The sequence below is a fragment of the Salminus brasiliensis genome, chromosome 11 (assembly GCF_030463535.1).
Source record: "Salminus brasiliensis chromosome 11, fSalBra1.hap2, whole genome shotgun sequence".
NCBI classification, from domain to species: domain Eukaryota; kingdom Metazoa; phylum Chordata; class Actinopteri; order Characiformes; family Bryconidae; genus Salminus; species Salminus brasiliensis.
In genome coordinates this window covers 2,706,980-2,731,598 of record NC_132888.1, presented here as the reverse complement: position 1 = coordinate 2,731,598, position 24,619 = coordinate 2,706,980, and the positions used below count along the sequence as shown (strand labels likewise).

General features: G+C 40.1%; 1 protein-coding gene across 1 annotated transcript in view; it reads left to right on the top strand.

Moving 5' to 3' along the window:
- The window catches only part of niban1b (niban apoptosis regulator 1b), a 46,988-nt gene that overhangs the window by 9,388 nt on the left and 12,981 nt on the right, over window positions 1-24,619 (top strand). The window contains exons 2-6 of the mRNA XM_072691408.1: window positions 16,464-16,594; window positions 18,748-18,876; window positions 18,965-19,079; window positions 20,715-20,879; window positions 23,442-23,557. Coding sequence (XP_072547509.1) covers window positions 16,464-16,594; window positions 18,748-18,876; window positions 18,965-19,079; window positions 20,715-20,879; window positions 23,442-23,557 — 656 coding nt within the window. The remainder of the gene's footprint in view (window positions 1-16,463; window positions 16,595-18,747; window positions 18,877-18,964; window positions 19,080-20,714; window positions 20,880-23,441; window positions 23,558-24,619) is intronic.

The following is a 24,619-nucleotide window of genomic DNA, read 5'->3' as shown; positions in this document are numbered from 1 at the left end:
CTTCTACACTATATGTCCAAATATTTACGGACACCCATACTGAGTGCATTCATTCAGCACTGATGCTCAAATGTTCACACACATACAGCTTGTGTAGTCTGTAATAGAGACATATTGGCAATAGAATAGGACTCTCTGGTGTGGGCAGGTGTAGGCTAGAGGGGTATAAAGCCCCCCAGCTTTGAGCTGTGGAGCAGTGGTTTCGGGATGAGATCATTTTCCGACATCCTGACCTCACCAACACTCTTGTCTTCTTCCCTGGACAGTAGAGACAGTTACTCCAGCAAAAGCAGGATCAGCTCTTTTAATACCCTTGAATTCAGAAGAAACAATGAATGAGCAGGTGTCCCAATACTTTTGTCCATATTGTGTCTTTACATTGCATTGCTGTATGTTTATCATTTCAGAAATCTATGCATTGTCTATAATATAAGCAAGAGAATTATAGCTACCCTTTTTCATCCCCTGCGCTGCCTCGAGGCCGAAGCCTTCTGTAGTTTGACATCTCTGTGGTTTGACTAACCCTCCATTACTGGCCCACAAATTGGCCTCGTCCCATTTTATAGCTGTCTATGTGGTCCACTTTGTTAGACTCCAAGGTTCAGAGTTATTCTAGCGCTTAAACTTTAGAGTATCTTAAAGTGAAAGTTTGGCTCAAAACCAGACTATACAACAGTGGTTCTCAGAGCAGTCCTCAGGGATCCCCCGTAGGTCCAGATGTTTGTTCAGCCCAACCCAACACGTAGGGATGGGGCATAAATCTGGATCTTTTGAGGGTTCCTGAGGACCGGTTTAGGAACCAGTGCTGTTTTAGACTGAAGAGGCCTGTTGACTCCAGGGAATGCTATATAGAACCATTTAAAAGGTTCTCAAAAGAACCACAACAGTGAAGAACCTTATGTTTTCAAATGGTTCTGGTTACTCTGCCTTTACTAAAGAACCCCTAAAGAACCATTTTTAACAGTGTATGACATACTCTCGTCTATAAACAACATGGCTCCATGACGTCAAATACCTACTAAGAATTTGTTCAGTCCATGTTCTAAATACACACTATGTCCAAAAGTTTGTGGACACCCCTTCAAACGAAGGCATTCAGCTACATTGAGGACTCTCTAGAGTGGATAGGCATGACCCTATTGCCACCATGCTGCCTAATGCCAGGCGTGGGCTAGAGGGATATAAAGCCCCCCAGCATTGAGGAGTTGTGGAGCAGTGGAAGAACTGTGTTCTCTGGAATGATGGATGATTGATGTGGCGTGATGACATCATGCAAAATCGTGACCTCACTAATGCAGCCAATCAAATCCTCACAGCAATACGCTTCCAAAATCTAGTAGAAAGCCTTCCTCCCTGGACAGTAGAGACAGTTACTCCAACAAAAGCAGGAGAAACTGTTTGTTGTAATAGAGTAGCAGGTGTCCCAATACTTTTGTCAATATAGTGTATCATAAACCACATAGGCTAAAAGTCTATCAGAGATTCCTGAACACATGCTAGCACCATTAGCCTCGTAGCTCCAGTGTTGAACTACAGAAGCTAACCTCAGATGCTAATGGCTGATGGGCTACATTTGAGAGGATTTGGCTACAGGAGGGGCGGGGGGCTGTGTAAATTGTTGGCCGAACTGTCTCTGTTAGGTCACTCGGGGAGAGGCCGGAGTTTCTGGCTGTTTTCCCGGCCTGCAAAGATTGTTCATGGCTCTTGCACTCCCACCACCCTCGCCTCCTCCCTGTGTGAAACACACACGTGTGAGATGTTTGTGTTTCCATGGCTGGCACAGGCTCCTCTCCCCCTTGCCATGTGGCAGGGGTCGACATTTTCCTCTGTTTGCTGTAAATATTCTGTTTTCAGAGACTTCTATAGAGGCATGCTTCACACCGAACTCTCCGTGTTCAGCTTATCTCACTGTATATCCCCATTAACCCATTAATGCCCATATACCCAACATTTCCCACGTATTTTGGTGCATGCGGGACATTATGGTTTAATTGTAAATAAAATTAGGGAAGTTACATTTCATCCAGATTTGTTTTCTGAATATGAACGTTGTTGTATGACTGTTCTAGAGCAGAGCCAGACTGTTAGTGATTATTGGAGAAAATGGCTTCAGTAATAAGGTTAGGACCCAGCAGCAGTCATGTCCACCAGTCCTCATCTGATAATTAGAGCAGAGCAGTTCTGTCAGCATGCAAACTGTCAGCACCCCCGTACTCAGAAAACAGCCAACCATCTCGAATCCAGTAATAATCATAAACTGTATTTATATAGAAGCTCTCAAATATTACTGTCCAGCTCATGTGCTGTTGTAGGAAATAAAAAAAGTAGGAAATAAATTTTAAAAAGAGAGAAAAAAGAGAATAAAAGCAACAAACAATAGAATTTGTTTTCAAAGTTGTTAGATATGAAATGCTAAATTACTATGAAATGCTAATACTCTCCCTCCCTCTCTCTCTCTCTCTCTCTCTCTCTCTCTCTCTCTCTCTCTCTCTTTTACTGTGTCTCTTTGTTTTTCTCTACGCGATGGACTACAACTGTAACTGTTCCCTGCAGCTGTTCCCTGTAGCCCTAACAATTTACTCTAGCTGTTCCCTGTAGCTGCAGCTGTTCCCTGTAGCCCTAACTATTTACTCTAGCTGTTCCCTGTAGCTGCAGCTGTTCCCTGTAGCCCTAACTATTTACTCTAGCTGTTCCCTGTAGCTGCGGCTGTCCCTGAAATGTAACGGTTTCTTGTAGCTTTAGCTTTAGCTTTAGTTTCCTATACCTGTCCCCTGAACTGTAGCTGTTCCCTGTAGCTGCAGCTGTTCCCTGTAGCCTTAACAATTTACTCTAGCTGTTCCCTGTAGCCCTAACTATTTACTCTAGCTGTTCCCTGTAGCTGCAGCTGTTCCCTGTAGCCCTAACGATTTACTCTAGCTGTTCCCTGTAGCTGCAGCTGTTCCCTGTAGCCCTAACGATTTACTCTAGCTGTTCCCTGTAGCTGCAGCTGTTCCCTGTAGCCCTAACTATTTACTCTAGCTGTTCCCTGTAGCTGCGGCTGTCCCTGAAATGTAACTGTTTCTTGTAGCTTTAGCTGTTTCCTATACCTGTCCCCTGAACTGTAGCTGTTCCCTGCAGCTGCAGCTGTTCCCTTTAGGCCTAACTATTTACTCTAGCTGTTCCCTGTAGCTGTGGTTGTCTCTGAAATGTAACTGTTTCTTGTAGCTTTAGCTGTTTCCTATACCTGTCCCCTGAACTGTAGCTGTTCCCTGTAGCTGCAGCAGTTCCCTATAGCACTAACTATTTACTCTAGCTGTTCCCTGTAGCTGTGACTGCCCCTGTAAATGTCACTGTTCCTTGTAGCTTTAGCTGTTTCCTATACCTGTCCCCTGAACTGTAGCTGTTCCCTGTAGCTGCAGCTGTTCCCTGTAGCCCTATTTACTCTAGCTGTTCCCTGTAGCTGCGTCTGTCCCTATAAATATAACTGTTCCTTGTAGCTTTAGCTGTTTCCTATACCTGTCCCCTGAACTGTAGCTGTTCCCTGTAGCTGTTCCCTGCAGGTGTTTCCTGTAGCTGCAGATCTTTCCTGTAGCGATTCCCTGTAGCTGCTCCCTGTAGCTGTTCTCTGAATATGTAGCTGTTCTTTGTACCTCTGTAGCTGTAGTTGTACATAAAGCTGTTCCTTATAGCTGTAGCTGTTTTGCGTAGCTGTTCCCTGTAGTTGCTCCCTGTAACTGCCTGTTTCCTGTAGCTGTTGCTTGCATCTGTTCCCTTAAGCCGTATCCTGTAGCTGCAACTGTTCTCTCTAGCTGTAGATATTCCCTGTAGCAGATCTCTGATATTTGAACTTTTGGAGATTTCAAGCTCTCTGTCTCTCACTGGGCGTCTCTTCCATGAAGGCGGAGGAGGATGGCTGGGTAAGGCAGTATTTCCTCAGTAGGTCAGCCAAACCACACAGCCGTTACTTCCAAACTAATACAGTCACACTGCAAAGTTAACACACCAGCAGCTGCTGCGTCACAGCCTGTTAAACCTCTCTAAAAACTGGCTGCTTCTACAGTCGCCTCTCTTTGCTTAACCGAAGAAATACTGTGCTTTAGTGCTGGTCTAGTCAAGAGGGGCCTGGAAGACTGTAGTTATTCAGAAACTCAGTTTACAAACCCTCTAAGATCCAGTATGTACAGTATCCAGTGTGTACAGTCTGACAGTAATAACTGTGGAGGGATATTAATCCAGTATGAATCTGCAGTGTGTGTGTAGTAGTGTGTACAGTCTGACAGTAATAACTGTGGAGGGATATTAATCCAGTATGAATCTGCAGTGTGTGTGTAGTAGTGTGTACAGTCTGACAGTAATAACTGTGGAGGGATATTAATCCAGTATGAATCTGCAGTGTGTGTGTAGTAGTGTGTACAGTCTGACAGTAATCACTGTGGAGTGATATTAATCCAGTATGAATCTGCAGTGTGTGTGTAGTAGTGTGTACAGTCTGACAGTAATCACTGTGGAGTGATATTAATCCAGTATGAATCTGCAGTGTGTGTGTAGTAGTGTGTACAGTCTGACAGTAATAACTGTGGAGTGATATTAATCCAGTATGAATCTGCAGTGTGTGTGTAGTAGTGTGTACAGTCTGACAGTAATCACTGTGGAGTGATATTAATCCAGTATGAATCTGCAGTGTGTGTAGTAGTGTGTACAGTCTGACAGTAATAACTGTGGAGTGATATTAATCCAGTATGAATCTGCAGTGTGTGTGTAGTAGTGTGTACAGTCTGACAGTAATAACTGTGGAGTGATATTAATCCAGTATGAATCTGCAGTGTGTGTGTAGTAGTGTGTACAGTCTGACAGTAATAACTGTGGAGTGATATTAATCCAGTATGAATCTGCAGTGTGTGTGTAGTAGTGTGTACAGCTCCCTCTGTAGTATCAGCCTACCTCACACTGATGCAATATCAAAACCTGCTAATAAACACAGCTGTCTGTCAGACATGGAAGTCCAGATTCTGACCTTCAGATCTGGACACAGAAACTTCATCCCACACCAATCAGCCAATCAAATCCTACGTATTACATCACTCAGCCTTCTCTGGCAACACTAACACAGCTCCAACAGTGGCATGCTGGAAATAATAAATAATAATAATAAATAATAATAAATTCATTTAGCTACTTTAAGTTGCACCCATTGTAAATGCACACACACTTGCTTGTCTAGTCCCTGTAGAGAAAACTACCAATAGAATAGGACTCTCTGGAGCAGATAAACATGAACCTATCGCCACCATGCTGCCTAATGCCAGGCGTGGGCTATAGAGGGGTATAAAGCCCCCCAGCATTGAGGAGCTGTGGAGCAGTGGGAGAACTGTGCTCTCTGGAATGATGGATGGTGGAGCTTCATCCATTACTTTTGGGAGCAATGCTCCTCCAAACTCCTTCTTCTCTGGACAGTAGAGGCAGGTACTCCAACAAAAGCAGGATCAGCTCCCCTTTTTTCCTTTAAATATCCTTGATTTCAGAAAAAAACAATGAATGAGCAGGTGTCCCAATACTTTTGTCCAGGTAGTGCCATATAATACTGAATGTTGAATATTCTTATATACAGTACTTTCATTTTACAGCGCAGTTGGATGAAATGTCTTGCTGTCCAGGGACAATGCTTGTCTGTGTGTGTGTGTGTGTGTGTGTGTGTGTGTGTGTGTGTGTGTGTGTGTGTGTGTTGTGAGGTGAGTAATTGCAGCTGGTAAGATGAGTCGGGCCCCGTTTGATAAAATAATATAAGCTCACAGCTTCCTCAGAGTGTGGCTCTGTGGCTCATGACAGGAAATGACCTCATCCTCCAAACTCTGTAGCAGTTCAGCTCCGTCTGCCTCCAGTACAACTGTCAGTGAAGAGGCCTGCAGCTAACGCTAGGCTAGCACAGAGTCGTGGGTTCCTCACTGCTGGGGGGCTTTATACCCCTCTAGCCTACGCCTGGCCTTATTAGGCAGCATGGTGCCAATAGGCTCATCATGCTCATCTGCTCCAGGGAGTCCTATTCTATTGGCAGTACTTCTTCTCTACAGGGACTAGACAAGCTGTATGTGTGTGCTTTGGACACCTGGTGCAACGTAAAGTAGCTGAATGCATTTGTTAGAAGGGGTGTCCGTAAATATTTGGACATGGTTAAAGGCTCCTGTAAACTCTTCAGTTAAGAGTGTGTGATATAGGCTTTAAACATGTGGGATTTCATGATGTAGTGAATCCTAAAGAGTGCTGCCTGAATGTAGTTCATGTGAGGTCACCTGTGAGGTCATCTACGCCTGTAATTATGAGTGAGTGTTTATGCAGCACTAGGTTGATCATTAAACAAGTGCCTCGTTATGATATTAGGAAATGAAACCCTCACCATCTGTCCCTCCCGTCTCTGTTCTTTCTCTTTCACCACTGATTCATCTTCCTGTATAAGAGGAAGCTTCAACAAGCACATGAACACTCACATACACACACACACACACACACACACACACACAATTTGTCTACACACAGTATGTAGAATCAGAGACCACCCCACCCCCTCAATTTATTTTTATTTGAGGTCAAAAAAGCCATGAAGTCCAAGTCCTTCATGCCTTTGAAGATGTTCTGAGAAGGTCAGATGAAGATAATGTGCTTGCATAAGAAAGGAGGACATCAAAGGGAAAGCAGAAGCTTCCATTGAAGTTCAAGAATGAGCTAACCTAACCCCTAATGACCTCCTACAAGACCTGGAATACCACCAACACCAACGCTACATCAGATAGACAGCACCTAAAGCTTTCATCTCTGAGAGACTCAAGGGAACTCAAGCTCCACTGTCATTCCCTCAGATCTCAAAAAAAAAAACACCCACAGGTGTCTGTGTCCATCTTCCCACTGTGAGAAGAAGAAGACAACTCAGCACCGTGGGTCTGAAAGGATGTGGAGCTGGTCAAGAAGCTCTTCCTGAGACAAGCCAATCAAAGAAGCTGCTAATGTTCTCAGAACAGTGGACCTGTCCACCGCAGAGTCCAGACGTCAACGTTGTTGGATGTGTTTGGGGGGACTTTTAATGGAGAGAAGAAAAACGAAACGTGCTCCAGTTTCAAACACTGACCTTAACAGGTTCAAGAAAACCCCCTGCAGATTTCAGAACACCCCCTCCACCATGTTTAACAGAGAAGGTGGTGTGTTGTTAATCTTGGTGGTGGAGGGGTGGAAAGAGCTGAAGATGAGATGTGATGGATTTGCACTTTAAGGCTGTTTTGACTGGAAATTAAATAATTAAATAAATGAAAGGTGGTCTTCGTAGTCTGCACAGTCCTATACACCAACACTTCGCGCACACACACACACACACACACACACACACACACACACACACGCGCGTGAATATGTCTGGAACTGAAGAATTAAAGGCATCCCTGCCCATAAAAGCACAGGATATCCGAGAAACTGCAGATGAGGTTGCTATATAAAGCTGTGTGTGTGTGTGTGTGTGTGTGTGTGTGTGTGTGTGTGTGTGTGTGTGTGCATGCGCCTGAAACAGGATGCAGGTCAGTTAGACACTAAATTCATACTCCAGATGTGTGTGTGTGTGTGTGTGTGTGTGTGTGTGTGTGTGTGTGAATACGTAGCTGTGTTTGTTTAGCCTACGGTGTGGAAGTTTCCCCTGGAGCTGTGTGTGTATTTGTGTGTGTGTGTATTTGTGTGTTTATTTGTCTGTGTGTGTGTGTGTGTGTGTGTGTGTGTGTGTGTGTGTCTGCTGAACTCATCAAACAGAGTGAATGCATTCCACACTGTTCATCAGCGTGTTTACTTATTAAAGCTGTGATCAAATTTGAGGTGAAATCTTCAGGCTTTTCCCAGCTCTGTGTTGTTTTGTCTGATTGGCCAGTTCGGGGTTGGATCCAGCCGTTTGATTGGACACATGGTTTCCACATTTTTCACAAAGTTTTTCTCCTTATGAATGAATGAGGTGCAAACGTTTGTGCCCCTTCATTTGCCTCTGCAATACAAATACACTAATAACACCTAACCAACCACATGGGGCATCACAGCAACCACTTAGCAACACTCTAGCAACCACCTGAGACACTCCAACAACTGCCAAGCAACCACTTAGCAACACTCTAACAACCACCAAGCAGCAACAGAGCAGCCACCTGAAAAACATAGACAGCAAGCAACAACTCTATAGCATCCATCTAGCAACCACTTAGCAACACAGACACAACCACCTAGAACACCATAGCAACTGCATAGCAACCACTTAGCAACACTGTGACAGCCACCTAGAACACCATAGCAACTGCTTAGCAATCACCTAGCAACACTGTCACAACTACTTAGGATACCATAGCAACTGCCCAGCAACCACTTAGCAACACTGTCACAACCACCTAGGACACTATAGAAACTGCATAGCATCCACTTAGCAACACCATAGCAACTGCATAGCAACCACTTAGCAACACTGTGACAACCACCTAGAACAGCATAGCAACTGCTTAGCAATCACTGCTTAGCAATCACCTAGCAACACTGTCACAACTACTAAGGATACCATAGCCACTGCCTAGCAACCACCTAGCAACACTGTCACAACTACTTAGGATACCATAGCCACTGCCTAGCAACCAGTTAGCAACACTGTCTCAACCACCTAGGACACCATAGCAACTGCATAGCATCCGCTTAGCAACACCATAGCAACTGCATAGCAACCACTTAGCAACACTGTGACAACCACCTAGAACACAATAGCAACTGCTTAGGAATCACCTAGCAACACCATCACAACCACCTAGGACACCATAGCAACTGCATAGCAATCACCTAGCAACACCGTCACAACAACCTAGGACACCATAGCAACTGCCTAGCAATCATTTATCAACATCGTGACAACCACCTAGAACACCATAGCAACTGCATAGCAACCACTTACCAACACCGTCACAACCACCTAGGACACCATATCAACTGCCTAGCAATCACTAACCAAAACCATAGCAACCATCTTTCAACACTATAGAGCCCATTTTGGGCCCGCTTGGCTACACCGCAGCTGACAACTGGGATACCATAATAACCACCTAGCAAAACCAAGTGCTAGCTACCCTCTTCTGAGAAGATTGTAGTCTAAAAGGCATTCATGGTGGAGGGACACATGCAGGGTATTCTGAGTTAAAAATTGTTCCCAAAGTTTTTTCTTTTTTTTGTTTTCTTTACTTCCAACTGTTTTACCATCATTATCAAATGGTAAGTTCTTTTTACAGTGAAGCACAGTTTTGCGCAATTTTGGGGGAATTACCTTTTAAATAACTGAGTAGAGCCATTTTGACATTTAAGACACTTAAACATTATTTATAGACTCTTTAAGATACTCTTTTAGATTAAAGCTCATTTCTAGAGCCATACATCCAAGCCAAGCACCCTTTAGGAACATTTATTTATTTATTTATTTATTTATTTATTTATTTATTTATTTTAGTCATAATATCAGCACAGACTGTCTATCTCAGCACATTCCAACACTATCTTCATCAACACATCCTGCAATTATGTGTGCTCGTAATTATGGGGGTAATTATATTCAATTACGCCTAGTACCCACAGTTCCCCCTGCCAGGCCGAGATGTGACCATCGCTGATAGCTGTCCGAGAGCTGATCTTAACATGCTGGAGATCCTGCTGCTGAGGTGACAGGATGGACAGGAAGAACATAAAGACCTTACATTAGGATTGTATACAGAACAGTGGGCTGGAACTCGAAAGGGACCAGCACGGGGGTCTGTGTTGTGTGTGTGTGTGTGTGTGTGTGTGTGTGTGTGTGTGTGTGTGTGTGTCTTCACCAGGGACTGTGTGCGGAAACACTTCTGATGCATCTGCATTTGCAAAATTGTGGATACAGAAAGGACACTTTTAGGGGTGTGTGTGTGTGTGTGAGAGAGTTATTGCAACAGGGTTGACCACAGTACTGCACAATCACTTCCTGGGTTGCCCATGGCGACGGCTGAATGTTAGCGTTTTAATGAACGAATTGCTGAAATCACATTTCTGAACAAGAATGGAAGCTGATTATGTGCTCACAGAGAAGCTGCACAGTGTAATGCTGTCAGACTGCAGTAAAGCACAGTCCGAACCAGGGACGAGTCCAAACTTTAGAATATATGGACAGTCTTAAAGTAATTTAGTGTATTTAATATGCAAATTAGCTTTGTTCTAGTGTTACACATTCTCATATTGAAGACGTATGAGGTGTCAGAACTTTTAAAAATACCAAAAAAAATTTAAATATATGTATACTAAATACCCCTTTATGACATACTAAATATCTTTTTATGGTATACTAAATGTCATTTTTGGAATGGTATACAACATACCACTTTATGAAATAACTTTTTTAATGAAATATCCTTTTGATATGACATACTAAATGCCTCCGCATGGTATACTATATACCCCTTTAATTGTGCATGAAAAGCCCCTTATGGTAAACTAAATACCCATTTAATATAGTATACTAAATACCCATTTAATATAGTATACTAAATACCCATTTAATATAGTATACTAAATACCCATTTAATATGATGTACTATATACTCATTTGATATGGAATACTAAATACCCATTTAATATAGTATACTAAATACCCATTTAATATGGCATACTAAATATTCATTTAATATGGTATACTAAATACCCATTTAATATGGTATACTAAATACCCATTTAATATGGTATACTAAATACCCATTTAATATAGTATACTAAATACCCATTTAATATAGTATACTAAATACCCATTTAATATGGTATACTAAATACCCATTTAATATAGTATACTAAATACCCATTTAATATGGTATACTAAATATTCATTTAATATGGTATACTAAATACCCATTTAATATGGTATACTAAATACCCATTTAATATAGTATACTAAATACCCATTTAATATAGTATACTAAATACTCATTTAATATGGTATACTAAATACCCATTTAATATGATGTACTATATACTCATTTAATATGGTACACTAAATACCCATTTAATATAGTATACTAAATACCCATTTAATATGATGTACTATATACTCATTTAATATGGTATACTAAATACCCATTTAATATAGTATACTAAATACCCATTTAATATGATGTACTATATACTCATTTAATATGGTATACTAAATACCCATTTAATATGGTATACTAAATACCCATTTAATATGATGTACTATATACTCATTTAATATGGTATACTAAATACCCATTTAATATGGTATACTAAATACCCATTTAATATGGTATACTAAATTCCCATTTAATATAGTATACTAAATACCCATTTAATATAGTATACTAAATACCCATTTAATATGGTATACTAAATATTCATTTAATATGGTATACTAAATACCCATTTAATATAGTATACTAAATACCCATTTAATATGGTATACTAAATATTCATTTAATATGGTATACTAAATACCCATTTAATATAGTATACTAAATACCCATTTAATATGGTATACTAAATATTCATTTAATATGGTATACTAAATACCCATTTAATATGGTATACTAAATACCCATTTAATATGGTATACTAAATATTCATTTAATATGGTATACTAAATACCCATTTAATATGGTATACTAAATACCCATTTAATATGGTATACTAAATACCCATTTAATATGATGTACTATATACTCATTTAATATGGTATACTAAATACCCATTTAATATAGTATACTAAATATTCATTTAATATGGTATACTAAATACCCATTTAATATGGTATACTAAATACCCATTTAATATGGTATACTAAATACCAATTTAATATGATGTACTATATACTCATTTAATATGGTATACTAAATACCCATTTAATATGATGTACTATATACTCATTTAATATGGTACACTAAATACCCATTTCATATAGCATACTAAATACCCATTTATTATGGTATACTAAATACTCATTTCATATAGTATACTAAATACCCATTTAATATGATGTACTATATACTCATTTAATATGGTATACTAAATATTCATTTAATATGGTATACTAAATACCCATTTAATATAGTATACTAAATACCCATTTAATATAGTATACTGAATACCCATTTAATATGATGTACTATATACTCATTTAATATGGTATACTAAATATTCATTTAATATGGTATACTAAATACCCATTTAATATAGTATACTAAATACCCATTTAATATAGTATACTGAATACCCATTTAATATTGTATACTAAATATTCATTTAATATGGTATACTAAATACCCATTTAATATAGTATACTAAATACCCATTTAATATGGTATACTAAATACCCATTTAATATGGTATACTAAATACCCATTTAATATGATGTACTATATACCCATTTAATATGGTACACTAAATACCCATTTAATATAGTATACTAAATACCCATTTAATATGGTATACTAAATACCCATTTAATATGATGTACTATATACTCATTTAATATGATATACTAAATACCCATTTAATATGGTATACTAAATACCCATTTAATATTGTATACTAAATACCAATTTAATATGGTATACTAAATACCCATTTAATATGGTATACTAAATACCCATTTAATATTGTATGCCAAATAACCATTTAATATGATATACTAAATACCCATTTAATATGGTATACTAAATACCCATTTAATATGGTATACTAAATACCCATTTAATATAGTATACTAAATACCCATTTAATATTGTATACCAAATAACCATTTAATATGATATACTAAATACCCATTTAATATGGTATACTAAATACCCATTTAATATTGTATACTAAATACCAATTTAATATGGTATACTAAATACCCATTTAATATGGTATACTAAATACCCATTTAATATTGTATGCCAAATAACCATTTAATATGATATACTAAATACCCATTTAATATGGTATACTAAATACCCATTTAATATAGTATACTAAATACCCATTTAATATGGTATACTAAATACCCATTTAATATTGTATACCAAATAACAATTTAATATTATATACTAAATACCCATTTAATATGGTATACTAAATACCCATTTAATATTGTATACTAAATAACCATTTAATATAGTATACTAAATACCCATTTAATATAGTATACTAAATACCCATTTAATATTGTATACTAAATAACCATTTAATATGGTATACTAAATACCTTTTTTGATACTGTAATCTAAATACTAATTCATAGTATTCTAAATACTGTTTTATGGTATACCAAATCAACCTTTTTGATATGGTACACTTAGTACCCCTGTATGGTATACTAAATACCCTTTTTGATATGGTATACTAAATACCCCTTTTTACTAAATAGTCGGTATTGGAATACTAAATACCCCTTTATTTATGTTAAAAAACATTTTTGATATGGTACACTAAATACCCCTTTATGGTACACTGAATAAATTAAATATTCTTTTTAAATGTGGTACACTAAATATCTCTATATGGTATACTACATACCCTTTTATGGTACACTAAATATTCTATTCTCATATTGTACTCTACCAATAAATACCAATAATCCACGGCTGTTCGTTCAGTTTGGTATGAAGATTTCACAGTACGGTGGCACTGTTAAAAACCATATACATGAATCTCTGACGTGTCTGTGCATTTAAACTTGAGTAAACACAGGTCTTAGCGGTTAGTTAGTGGATGTATGGTCAGAGCTGAGCTGTGTTGTGGTGTGTTGCAGACTTATTGGTGAGTAAAAGGTGTTGCCTTGTTTAGGCTTTGCAGCGCGCTACGCCTGAGCAGCGGTTTCTATGTCCTGTGCTCCTGCAGAGTGCGCTGATGAGGAAATAGACCCAAACAGGCGGTCTCAGGAATCCCACAGGAAACCACTATCTCATCCTCCTGGCTTCTGCAGTGCAGCTGCTGAGGCCTCCTTAGATCCTGCAGAAAGCAGCCCTGCTGAACTCTCAGACTCCTTCACCATCATATTAATTTTTTTTTTGCTGTTGATGGGATGATATGCCTTCGTAGAGGGTTCCTCTAAAGTTCCTGAGATGCTGTTGTCTATAAGAATGGACAGATGTTCATTGCATAGCTAAAAAGGAAACGAACAGCCATTCTGAAGTCTGTATTTTGCGCTTGGAGTGAAGAGGAAATTGTAAATATTCGATTTTTCACTGGACGATTCCTTTAAGAGCACAACGACAAAGGCCAAAGGAGGCTGTCCTGAAAATTTAAGAGGGTATAAAGCTTAATAGCAATGAAACCGTTTCTCCAGGGCTATTCATTTCTTCCTGGGTTGGAGACTGTCTAACAAAGAGGCATCATTAGTTGAGCTAGAACGTCCTGTTAGGAGTTCACTCCAGTAATGCAATACCTGTGGCCAGCACGGTTTGATGTATGAGACGCAGCATTGCCAGTAATGCAGAAGAAACACCTATTGGAGCTCTGTACGGCATGCCGTCTGTAGAAGAAAATGCAGTTCTTCTCCATCTCAGGCCGTTTTCCCCTGAACACTTGGAAATAATGAAGCGTCTCCAAGAGCGGAGGGCTGTGAAGGAAGCTGGAGTTGGACTGCGGAGTGGAATAAAGCTGAAATGGACCCAATGCTGCACTCTGTGCCATGTTATTTTGGCAGAGCAGTCGCGAGCTGAGGCTTAGCCCAGCCTTCTAGATAATGCATCACAGATTTGACAGTTTTTTCTGCAAAAATTCAGCATCTGAAGTATTAGGCTTTTTTTTTCGTGTCTTAAATGGTCCCTGGACTGTGGCAGTGTAAAGATGCTATAATGAGGCGTTCTTTAAAAGAAGAATGAAGTTATGATCCATAACATAGGAAACTAATTTAACATTAAAATTATGACCATAATTCAATCTAATACTGACTAATACATCTGACTTACAACCTTAGCTTTTCTCATTATGGCCAAAACGTTCTATTTAACTTCTTCAGCCCACAGGACTTGTTTCCAGAATAGCTTCAGGTCAGGCTTGTTTAGATGCACCTTTGAATTTTGTGGTGAGGCCTCAGGAACGGTCTTCTCCTGATGACCCTTCCATGAAGGTCATGTTGATGTTGGTGTCGCTGCACAGTAATCAAATCAAATCAAATTTTTTTGTATAGCTTTTTACAGCTGTTGTTGTCAACAGCAGCTTCACACATTCAGTAATTAGTAAAAATAAAAAAATTATTAAAAATAACATAAAAAGACCCCCAGTGAGCAGACCCCAACGCCGACAGTGGCAAGGAGAAACTCCCTCAGAGCTGGAGGAAGAAACCTTGGGAGGACCCAAGATTTACAGGGGGGAGCTGACTCATCCTCCTCTGATCAGAATTATATATAAATTATTGATTAAATCAAAGTTTAATTTAATTTATTAAAATGATTGATTTAAATGAAAGTTTTAATATTAAATTAAAATAAAATTAAAGTTACCAAACCATCTAAACTGTTGTACTGCTGGGGTAATGATGTAATGATGGGTAATGGTGGTGATATTAATAGTGGCAGATATTTAAGAGTCCATTGAGGTTTAACATTGTCATTAGGCAGGTAGCAGTGGTCTGGCATGGGTGGTAGTGGTGGTGGGGGAGGGTGGTTAGGCCTGCTGGTCGGACTGGTAGGTGGCAGCTGGTCTGACGCAGGTAGAGGGGACCCCAGTGGTCAGTCTTCCAGCAGGTCGTGCTGGATGAGTGGGCGGCCACAGTAGAACAGTGCACCACCACTCCAGAGTCTGATCAATCTTCCTGAAGGTCTTTTACAGTCAAACAGGGGTTGCCTTAGAGGACCTCTCTGATAGCTTTCTTAGCCTTCCAGACCTTAACCTGACCTCCAGCGTCCACTGGCCTTTCTTAATTCCATTAGGAACTGAGGAACCGACTACCTGAAAACACGCTATCTTCTTCTGCTCTTCTCCTGCTCTGTGGGATCTTTCGGCATCAGCTATGTCAATGTTATGTCAGAGTGCTCTAATGTTCAGGCAGCTGCTTAGGGGAGCCCATGGCTGCTGATTGTTGGGACGAGGTTTGCGTACCCCTAAAGCTTGAGTTTCCTAAAGCTTTGAGCTTTGACTTGGCTTCTTTTTTTTTCAACTGATGACTAAATTAAGGTCAGAGATCATAGAGCTCATATCTCTCGGGGTGTCCAAACTTTTGCATGGGGCTTTTTTTCTATTTAACTTCAGCTCGTCTTCTACTTCTGCTTAACTATTTACGCTAAACCAAAAGCCACCAAACCTTTGGATGCTGCTCTACCAGTTCGTTGTTGTGCTAATTAAAGCACCCATGTCATCGAAGTGTGAAAAGATCAAAATAAATAAATCAAATAAAATACATTTCTTGTGTATCTGAGAACATGCAGGACTGATAGGTGATTCTGTGTGTGTGTGTGTGTGTGTGTGTATTTGTGTGTGTGCAGGGCGGACAGAAGCCGAGCTGAAAAACTTCAGCCCTCACTATAGGAGGCAGTACTGCGTGGCCCTTTTCTCCCAGCTGCAGGATGAAGTGGAACAGCACCGCACTGGACAAACACAGCTCCTTAAACAGAAGGTAATTTACACTGTATTAATTAACTCTATTCACTTATTTAATGAAGTTTATAGAGTTTAGTTCAATAGATCATAGACAGTGATGGGATCTGCCTTAACAGCACCAGACCAGTATAAACCAGCATATGCTGTGTTTTGAATGCTGGTATCCTGGCCAACCAGCACCAGACCAGTATAAACCAGCATATTTTGTGTTTTGAATGCTGGTATCCTGGTCAACCAGCACCAGACCAGTATAAACCAGCATATGTTGTGTTTTGAATGCTGGTATACTGGTCAACCAGCACCAGACCAGTATAAACCAGCATATTTTGTGTTTTGAATGCTGGTATCCTGGTCAACCAGCACCAGACCAGTATAAACCAGCATATGCTGTGTTTTGAATGCTGGTATCCTGGTCAACCAGCACCAGACCAGTATAAACCAGCATATTTTGTGTTTTAAATGCTGGTATACTGGTCAAACAGCACCAGACCAGTATAAACCAGCATATTTTGTGTTTTGAATGCTGGTATCCTGGTCAACCAGCACTAGACCAGTATAAACCAGAATATGTTGTGTTTTGAATGCTGGTATACTGGTCAACCAGCACCAGACCAGTATAAACCAGAATATGCTGTTTATCACTGTCACTGTTATGGCTCTGCTGACCCTCTATATCCAGAAATCAGGCTGAAGCCAAAGCGTCCCTCAATGTGAAGCGTTTGTCTGATCAGTGTGAAATCAGAGGTAGCAAAATGTTCTCATTGTTTTATTTGTGCTCGGACTGCGACCGTGTTAACCACACTCCCAACAACAACCCAACACCCCAACACACTGCAGAAACCTCAACACACATAGACAGAACATTTCTGAATCTGCTATATTACAGTTATAGTTACAGTTATAGTTATAGTTATAAGGTTCTAACACAGTTAAAGTCCCGTAACCACGATAAAATCAATCAAATCAACAATAATTGCAATAAAAAGTTCTTTAATTGAAGTTGTTTCTTAACCCTGTTAAAACAACATAGTCCAGCACAGCTGGTCATTAGTGAAAACCAGCAGGTGTCATTTTTTGAACCCTGGTCAGCCAGAACTAGTTTTGAATGCTGGTATACTGGTCAACCAGCACCAGACCAGTATAAACCGGCATATGGTTTGTTTTCAAAGCTGGTATACTGGTCAACCAGCACCAGACCAGTATAAACCAGCATATGTTGTGTTTTGAATGCTGGTATACTGGACAACCAGCACTAGGCCAGTATAAACCAGCAAATGCTGTGTTTTGAATGCTGGTATCCTGGTCAACCAGCACTAGGCCAGTATAAACCAGCATATGCTGTGTTTTGAAAGCTGGTATACTGGTCAACCCACACTAGACCAGTATAAACCAGCATATGTTGTATTATAATATGTTGGTATAGACCAGTATAAACCAGCATCAGACCAGTATAAACCAGCATATGTTGTATTATAATATGTTGGTATAGACCAGTATAAACCAGCATCAGACCAGTATAAACCAGCATATGTTGTATTATAATATGTTGGTATAGACCAGTATAAACCAGCACCAGACCAGTATAAACCAGCATATGGTGTGTTTTAAATGCTGGTATACTGGTCAACCAACACCAGACCAGTATAAACCAGCATATGTTGTATTATAATATGTTGGTATAGACCAGTATAAACCAGCACAAGACCAGTATAAACCAGCATATGTTGTATTATAATATGTTGGTATAGACCAGTATATATATGCTGGTATAGACCAGTATAAACCAGCACCAGACCAGTATAAACCAGCATATGTTGTATTATAAAATGCTGGTATAGACCAGTATAAACCAGCACCAGACCAGTATAAACCAGCATATGGTGTGTTTTAAATGCTGGTATACTGGTCAACCAACACCAGACCAGTATAAACCAGTAGTTTATTTAGCATAGCCAGTTACCAGCAAAAAACAGCATGGAATTCTAAGCTGGCCTAAGCAATGGAGTACGGTGGGCTGTGGTTGCCAAGCAACATAATGGTTAAATAACTCTAATGCTGAATTCAGTGGATATTTGGTTTATTTGCGTAAACACCTAAAATGATCACATCTCACACTGGGTTGTAACTGGAGGTGTGTGTGTGTGTGTGTGTGTGTGTGTGTTTGTGAAGGAGTCGCCTCAGGGCTCAGCCGTGGTGTACAAAGACAGCGTTCTGCACTTTGATGACAGCAGAAAGTGGAAGGAGAGGTTTGTGGTGGTCCGAGCAGACTACAGCCTGGAACTCCATGACAGCCAGGAGGTACATACTGCCAGAGGCCTCGGCGCTCGGTTTGGAGTGATTGGTTGGTTGACTGCTCACAATGCTTTCTAATATCTTCTGCATCTAGATTTTCACAAAAGGATCTCCTGCACGTCACACACTCCTGCTAACGGGCGGCACCGTGCTGACCTCAGAGGAGAAGTATTCTGCTCTAGTGGACAAGGCCTTTCCTGACCTCAACAGTGAGTCTCTCTAAACTCCATTCTCCATTCATGCCCCAATTGGCTATGTCAGCTAATGCCTGGTGGTGGTGATTGTGGTGGTGGTGGTGATGGAAGAAGTAGAAAAGCCATTTTCCCCACCCAGACAACATGAGGCCAGGAATGCTGTTTGGAATCCCTGCCCAGTTACTGTAAAACATCTCCTCAGAACAGATAAAGCAGCTGAACATGAATTCAAAGTAAAAAGGAGAAACAAGAGCTTCTCATTCTGAAGAAAGAAAGTAGTGAGATCTTGTCGGTGAGCTAGTCTGAAGAACAGAGCTCGGTTCCTCCAGGGTTCTCCTGGACGCCCCCCAGTCCAGCAAGCACAGCGTGGAGGATGTGTTCAACTCCATCAGCAGCAGCAGCAGCAGCAGCTCACCTGATTTACCATCATTAAGCCCTGATTTACCACCAAACCAGATGTTGATCTGAGGAGAACTCTAAACAATACTAGACTCCATGAGGAGATGGTCGGGATCAGAGCTGTTAGATGATCAATGATCTTGACTCTCCAGATAAAGTGAAGAACAGCTGAATTCAGTGGAGGCTGTTCAGATGCTGCTCCATCACTGAGATGGTGTTGAGATGTTACTGAGAGTCTGATGAGTTTATTTCATCTAAAAAAAAATTTTTTATTTTTAATAAAGCGTCAGTATTAAAGCCAGTGTCCCAAACACCAGAATGCAGCATCATGAGTTACGTCATCGTCACATTCAGTGCTGCATTTCCACTAACAGCTCAGCTGGCTCTGGACTCTGGATCTGTGAGCAACAGCTTCTTAAGGACCAAACTTTCAGTTTCTGAACGAGGGCTAAAATTCTCAATGCTGCTTTCGTTTTTCCTTAATGGGAAGTAGACGTGCAGTGGCAGCATTTTTGCACTTTTGTGAACATATTTCTTGATGAAATGAGTTTTAACTTTTTAAATGACATGTAATAAAAAAAAATAATTAAGTAATCAGATCACATGACTTTAATACAGGAATCCTCTGAATTAGGTTATACATTCCATCGTATAACATTCGTATAACCAGTATTCCCTCTCAGACTTGTCTTTCTCGCACTTCACTGCGAAAGGGTCTACCCCTGTGGGCAGTGGGTTATCGTGATTATGAAGTACACTATATGGACAAAAGTATTGGGACACCTACTCATTCATTGTTTCTTCTGAAATCAAACGGGATTATAAATGATTATCCTACTTTTGTTGGAGTAACTGTCTCTACTGTCCAAGGAAGACAGATTTCTGCAAGATTTTGGAGGTGAATTGCTGTGAGGATTTGATTGATTTGACTGAGGAATGCAACGATAAGACCGTTAATGAGATCAGGATGTTGGATGATGATCACCATCCCACCTCATCATCTCCAACTCCTCAACTCCTCCATCATCCAACTCACCACCATCATTCCAGAGAACACAGTTCCTCCACTGCTCCATGGCTCAATTTCGGGGGGCTTTATACCCCTCTAGCCCACACCTGGTATTAGGCAGCATGGTGCCAATAGCTTCATGTTTATTGATCTGCTTCAAAGTGTCCTATTCTATTGGCAGTACTTCTCTACAGGTTCTGTGCCTTCTTTCTGAGATCTGTGTGTGTCTGTGTGTTTGACAGGCTCTAAAGAGGAAGGCTCATCGCCCGTGGTAACAGTTCCTGGCCCGTTCCCTGTTTACCTCAGACTGCCCTACAGGAGGGACTCGTACTTCAGCTTCCAGCAGGAAGAGAAACAGATCCAGTTCATCTCCATACTGTCTGACTGTATTCGACACCAGAACAATGGTAACTGCCACACACACACACACACACACACACATTAATTTGTATTCCATTTTAAAACATGAGTTCATACATATGTCTTATATATTATACTTCTCCATTATATTATATATTATGTGTATGTAAAAATAGCTATATGTGAAATATGTCCCATGTGGATTATATATATATATATATACTGTATATATATATATATATATGTCTATATGTAATAATAACATGCCCCATATGTAATATATATATTTTCACTGCCCAATGAAAAACTTGCATCTCCAAAAACGGTGACAGGAGAAGGGAAAAATGCTCTTAACTCTGCAATGGAAGTCAATGTAAATTAAAAGTTTATTCCAAGTAATTTAGAGAATTTCTATTGGTCCATTGATTCAGAATTATTTACACAGTGTTCAAAAGCAGCTACAGGGTTTAGACCATGGAGAAACTAAAAAAATGGAGATACATGGTTTTCATTGGACAGCAGCAATATGTAAGAATCTTTATGTAAGAATATTGGACAGCAGCAATATGTAAGAATCTTTATGTAAGAATATTAATATGTCCCATATATATATATATATATATATATATACACACACACACAGGACAAATGATTATATATTATTACAAATAGGTACATATGTTTAACCATATACAAATCTAATATTATATATATATATATATATATATATATATATATATATATATATATATAATTAAAATAAATATATGTACATACCTATACTTAATAGTAATATGCCCATATATACTATATATAACTATGTGAGTACTTATTTATTGGTTAGTATCTATAGTGCTATAGCTATAGCTACTATTTTCAAATCCGTACCCTATTCTTAAAGCTCAGGAACCAAATAAATGTTCTTAATCATTTTTAATTAATGTGTTTCATAAAAGACAAAAAAAGAAACACACTTTACAACAAGGTTAAATATCAATAAACAAAGCATACCATTCTCGCAGTGGCCTTACTTAGACTGGGTTGTAGCAAAACACACACACACATATACACACACAGTAAACTCCCTCATGTGCATGCACCCACTCACAGACCTGCACACAAATAGCAGCGTTATGCCATAACTGTGTAGGAGGGCTCTTTTTTTAAAGAGTAATAAACATTAGTAATACAAGCAGCTACATCATCCACACTCATGCAGCTCCACCTCCGCCGGAGAGATGGTCTCACTCTCTCTGAGCTGCTGTGCTCTTTCCACTGCTCCACAAATCACTGTGTTCACGGGCCACTGTCACTCCTCCGTCTGCTTCAGTGAAATACACCAGAGAATGAAGTAAAGCTGCTTACTGGGCACGCTCAGTTTTTCTTCGGTGGTCTTGGTAACGCTCTAATAATATCCAGCTTAGTAAAGCTGCTCTTCCTGTGTGGGGAAAGGCCTGGGTGACTCGTCTTTCGGCGGTTAGCTTTGCTTCTGCAGAGCAAAGCTAGCCCTCAGAACTAGCCCCCGCGTGCTGTTTCACACCTTTCTGCGTGCAGTCGAACTGTGCATGATGCTGACTGTCGTACATTAGCCTTAGTTGCACCCATTGCTGACACAGGTGTGCAAATGCACGCACACACACATACACACATACATACACACACAGCTTGTCTAGTTCTTGTAGAGAAGTACTGCCAATAGCATAGGTCTCTCTGAAGGACATGGGCATGAACCTATCGGCACCATGTCTGGCACAATATGCAGTATAAGGCCCCGCGGCACTGAGCTGTGGAGCAGTGGAAGCGTGCTATCTCTGGGAAGAGTTGGGGTTAAGGTGGGGTGGTGTTCAAATCCTGCACGAAAAATCTTCTAGAAAGTCTTCTTTCCTGGACAGTAGAGTCAGTAGAGACACTTTTTAATACCCTTGATTTTGGTGTCCCAATACTTTTGACCGACAGTGACCACATTAGCTAGACTATTAGAGATGATAAACACCTCCACAGGGTTTAATAAAAGAGTGTGTGATGATTTAGGCATGCTAGCGTGATGCTTTAATTGGCGTACTCGAGCTTTCTTTACTTGTTAGCCACATTTAACTTCGTAGCCCCAGATATCAGCATGATCAATATTTTGATACGTTGATGCACCGCTAACAGCAGTTCTGACCCAGTGAGCTTCTCCAGAACCTAGTGAGCTTCTATAGCTGAAGCATTTAGTTATGCAGGAATAGTAAAACACTGGTGGGATTCCCCCTTTAAATCATATATGCGTACTCCTCAGCCTGTTCCCTCTAATCTGAAGCACATGCAGAAGGCCTTTTGGCACCTTATCAGTTCTGATGTCAGCCCATGTCTTATTCACGGGCTGTTCTCTCGCTCTGCTTTCTCATTCCAGGACATTTTTCTCATTCTCTCTCTCCTCTTTCTTCCTTTTCTCATGCTTTTGGTATCGGAGTGACCACATAAGGGAAGCGCCTCAGACTCACGCAGTTCCCTCCAGTGTATTACACAACCATTGCTCATGAGTTGCACCACAGAGAGGAGCACCAGCGACGAGATAAACCTCATCACTTCTCATATATGAATCTGTCCATTTCTCTGTTTCTCTACAGACTTTCTGAAGAAGACCACATGTGAAATCCAGGCCTTCCTGAAAGCCATTCATTTCTACAGGCAGGAGAAGGGTCATTATGAGTCATGGGAGATGCTGGTGGGCTCGGACTCTCAGGTGGGTTAAGGTCATAGTTGTAAAACCTGGTGGAATATAACATTAAGCAGGATACACCAAATGGACAAATGTTTGTGGACACCCCTTCTAATGAATGCATTGAGCTACTTTAGGTTGCACCCATTGCTGACACATATGTGCAAATGCACACACACACAGTCCTGTATAGAAGTAATGCCAATAGAATGGGACTCTCTGCAGGAGCTGACATTCATAGACATGATGAACCTATTGGCACCATGCTACCTAATGCCAGGTGTGGACTAGAGGAGTATAAAGCCTATGATGAGTTAGAGAGTTCACTATCCAACATCCTGACCTCGCTAAAGCTCTTGCTGCTGAATGCAATCAAATCCTCACAGCAATCTTCCTCCAAAATCTAGTAGAAAGCCTTCTTCTCTGGACAGTAGAGGCAGTTACTCCAACAAAAGCAAAAGAAACTTTTAATTTTTTACCCTTGATTGCAGAAGAAAGAATGATTAGGGAAGTGTCCCAATACTTTTGTCCATGTGGTGTATGTTAAAATAACTGATGGTACAGAATCCAGTAAACTTGAAGATGACTATGGTGAGATCATTAAACTTAGGAAGTCATTTCTATTGATTGGCTTGAAGCTTTTCGAGGACAGTAAAAAGTCTGGACGCTCGTCTTCTGTGGATCTTAAAGGATGGCGGGTCGAGCCGAGCCGTACCTGAAGCTGGAAGGGCTCTTGGTGCAGATCGGCTTTTGACCGTCGCCATCAAATCATCATAAAAGCATTGCTGCTAAAAAGCCAGGAGGAATAGCAGGGTTGGATTGCCAGTTAGTTTGGACACATTATTAGTCTTTAATTAATTCATTTATTAATGTAATTGAGGCTTTAATTTCTGAAGAGTCCACATGGAAGAGAAAAGGTGGTGTGTGTGTGTGTGTGTGTGCGCGCGCACGCATGTGTGTTTTACAGGGGTGGTGTCCCCTGCTGCCAGACGGGTGTGCCTCAGTTGCATCTCGGTCTAACTGACGTGACCACAGGGGAAAAATATAGAACACTCCCTTTCAGGCCGTACAGACAGAGAGAGAGAC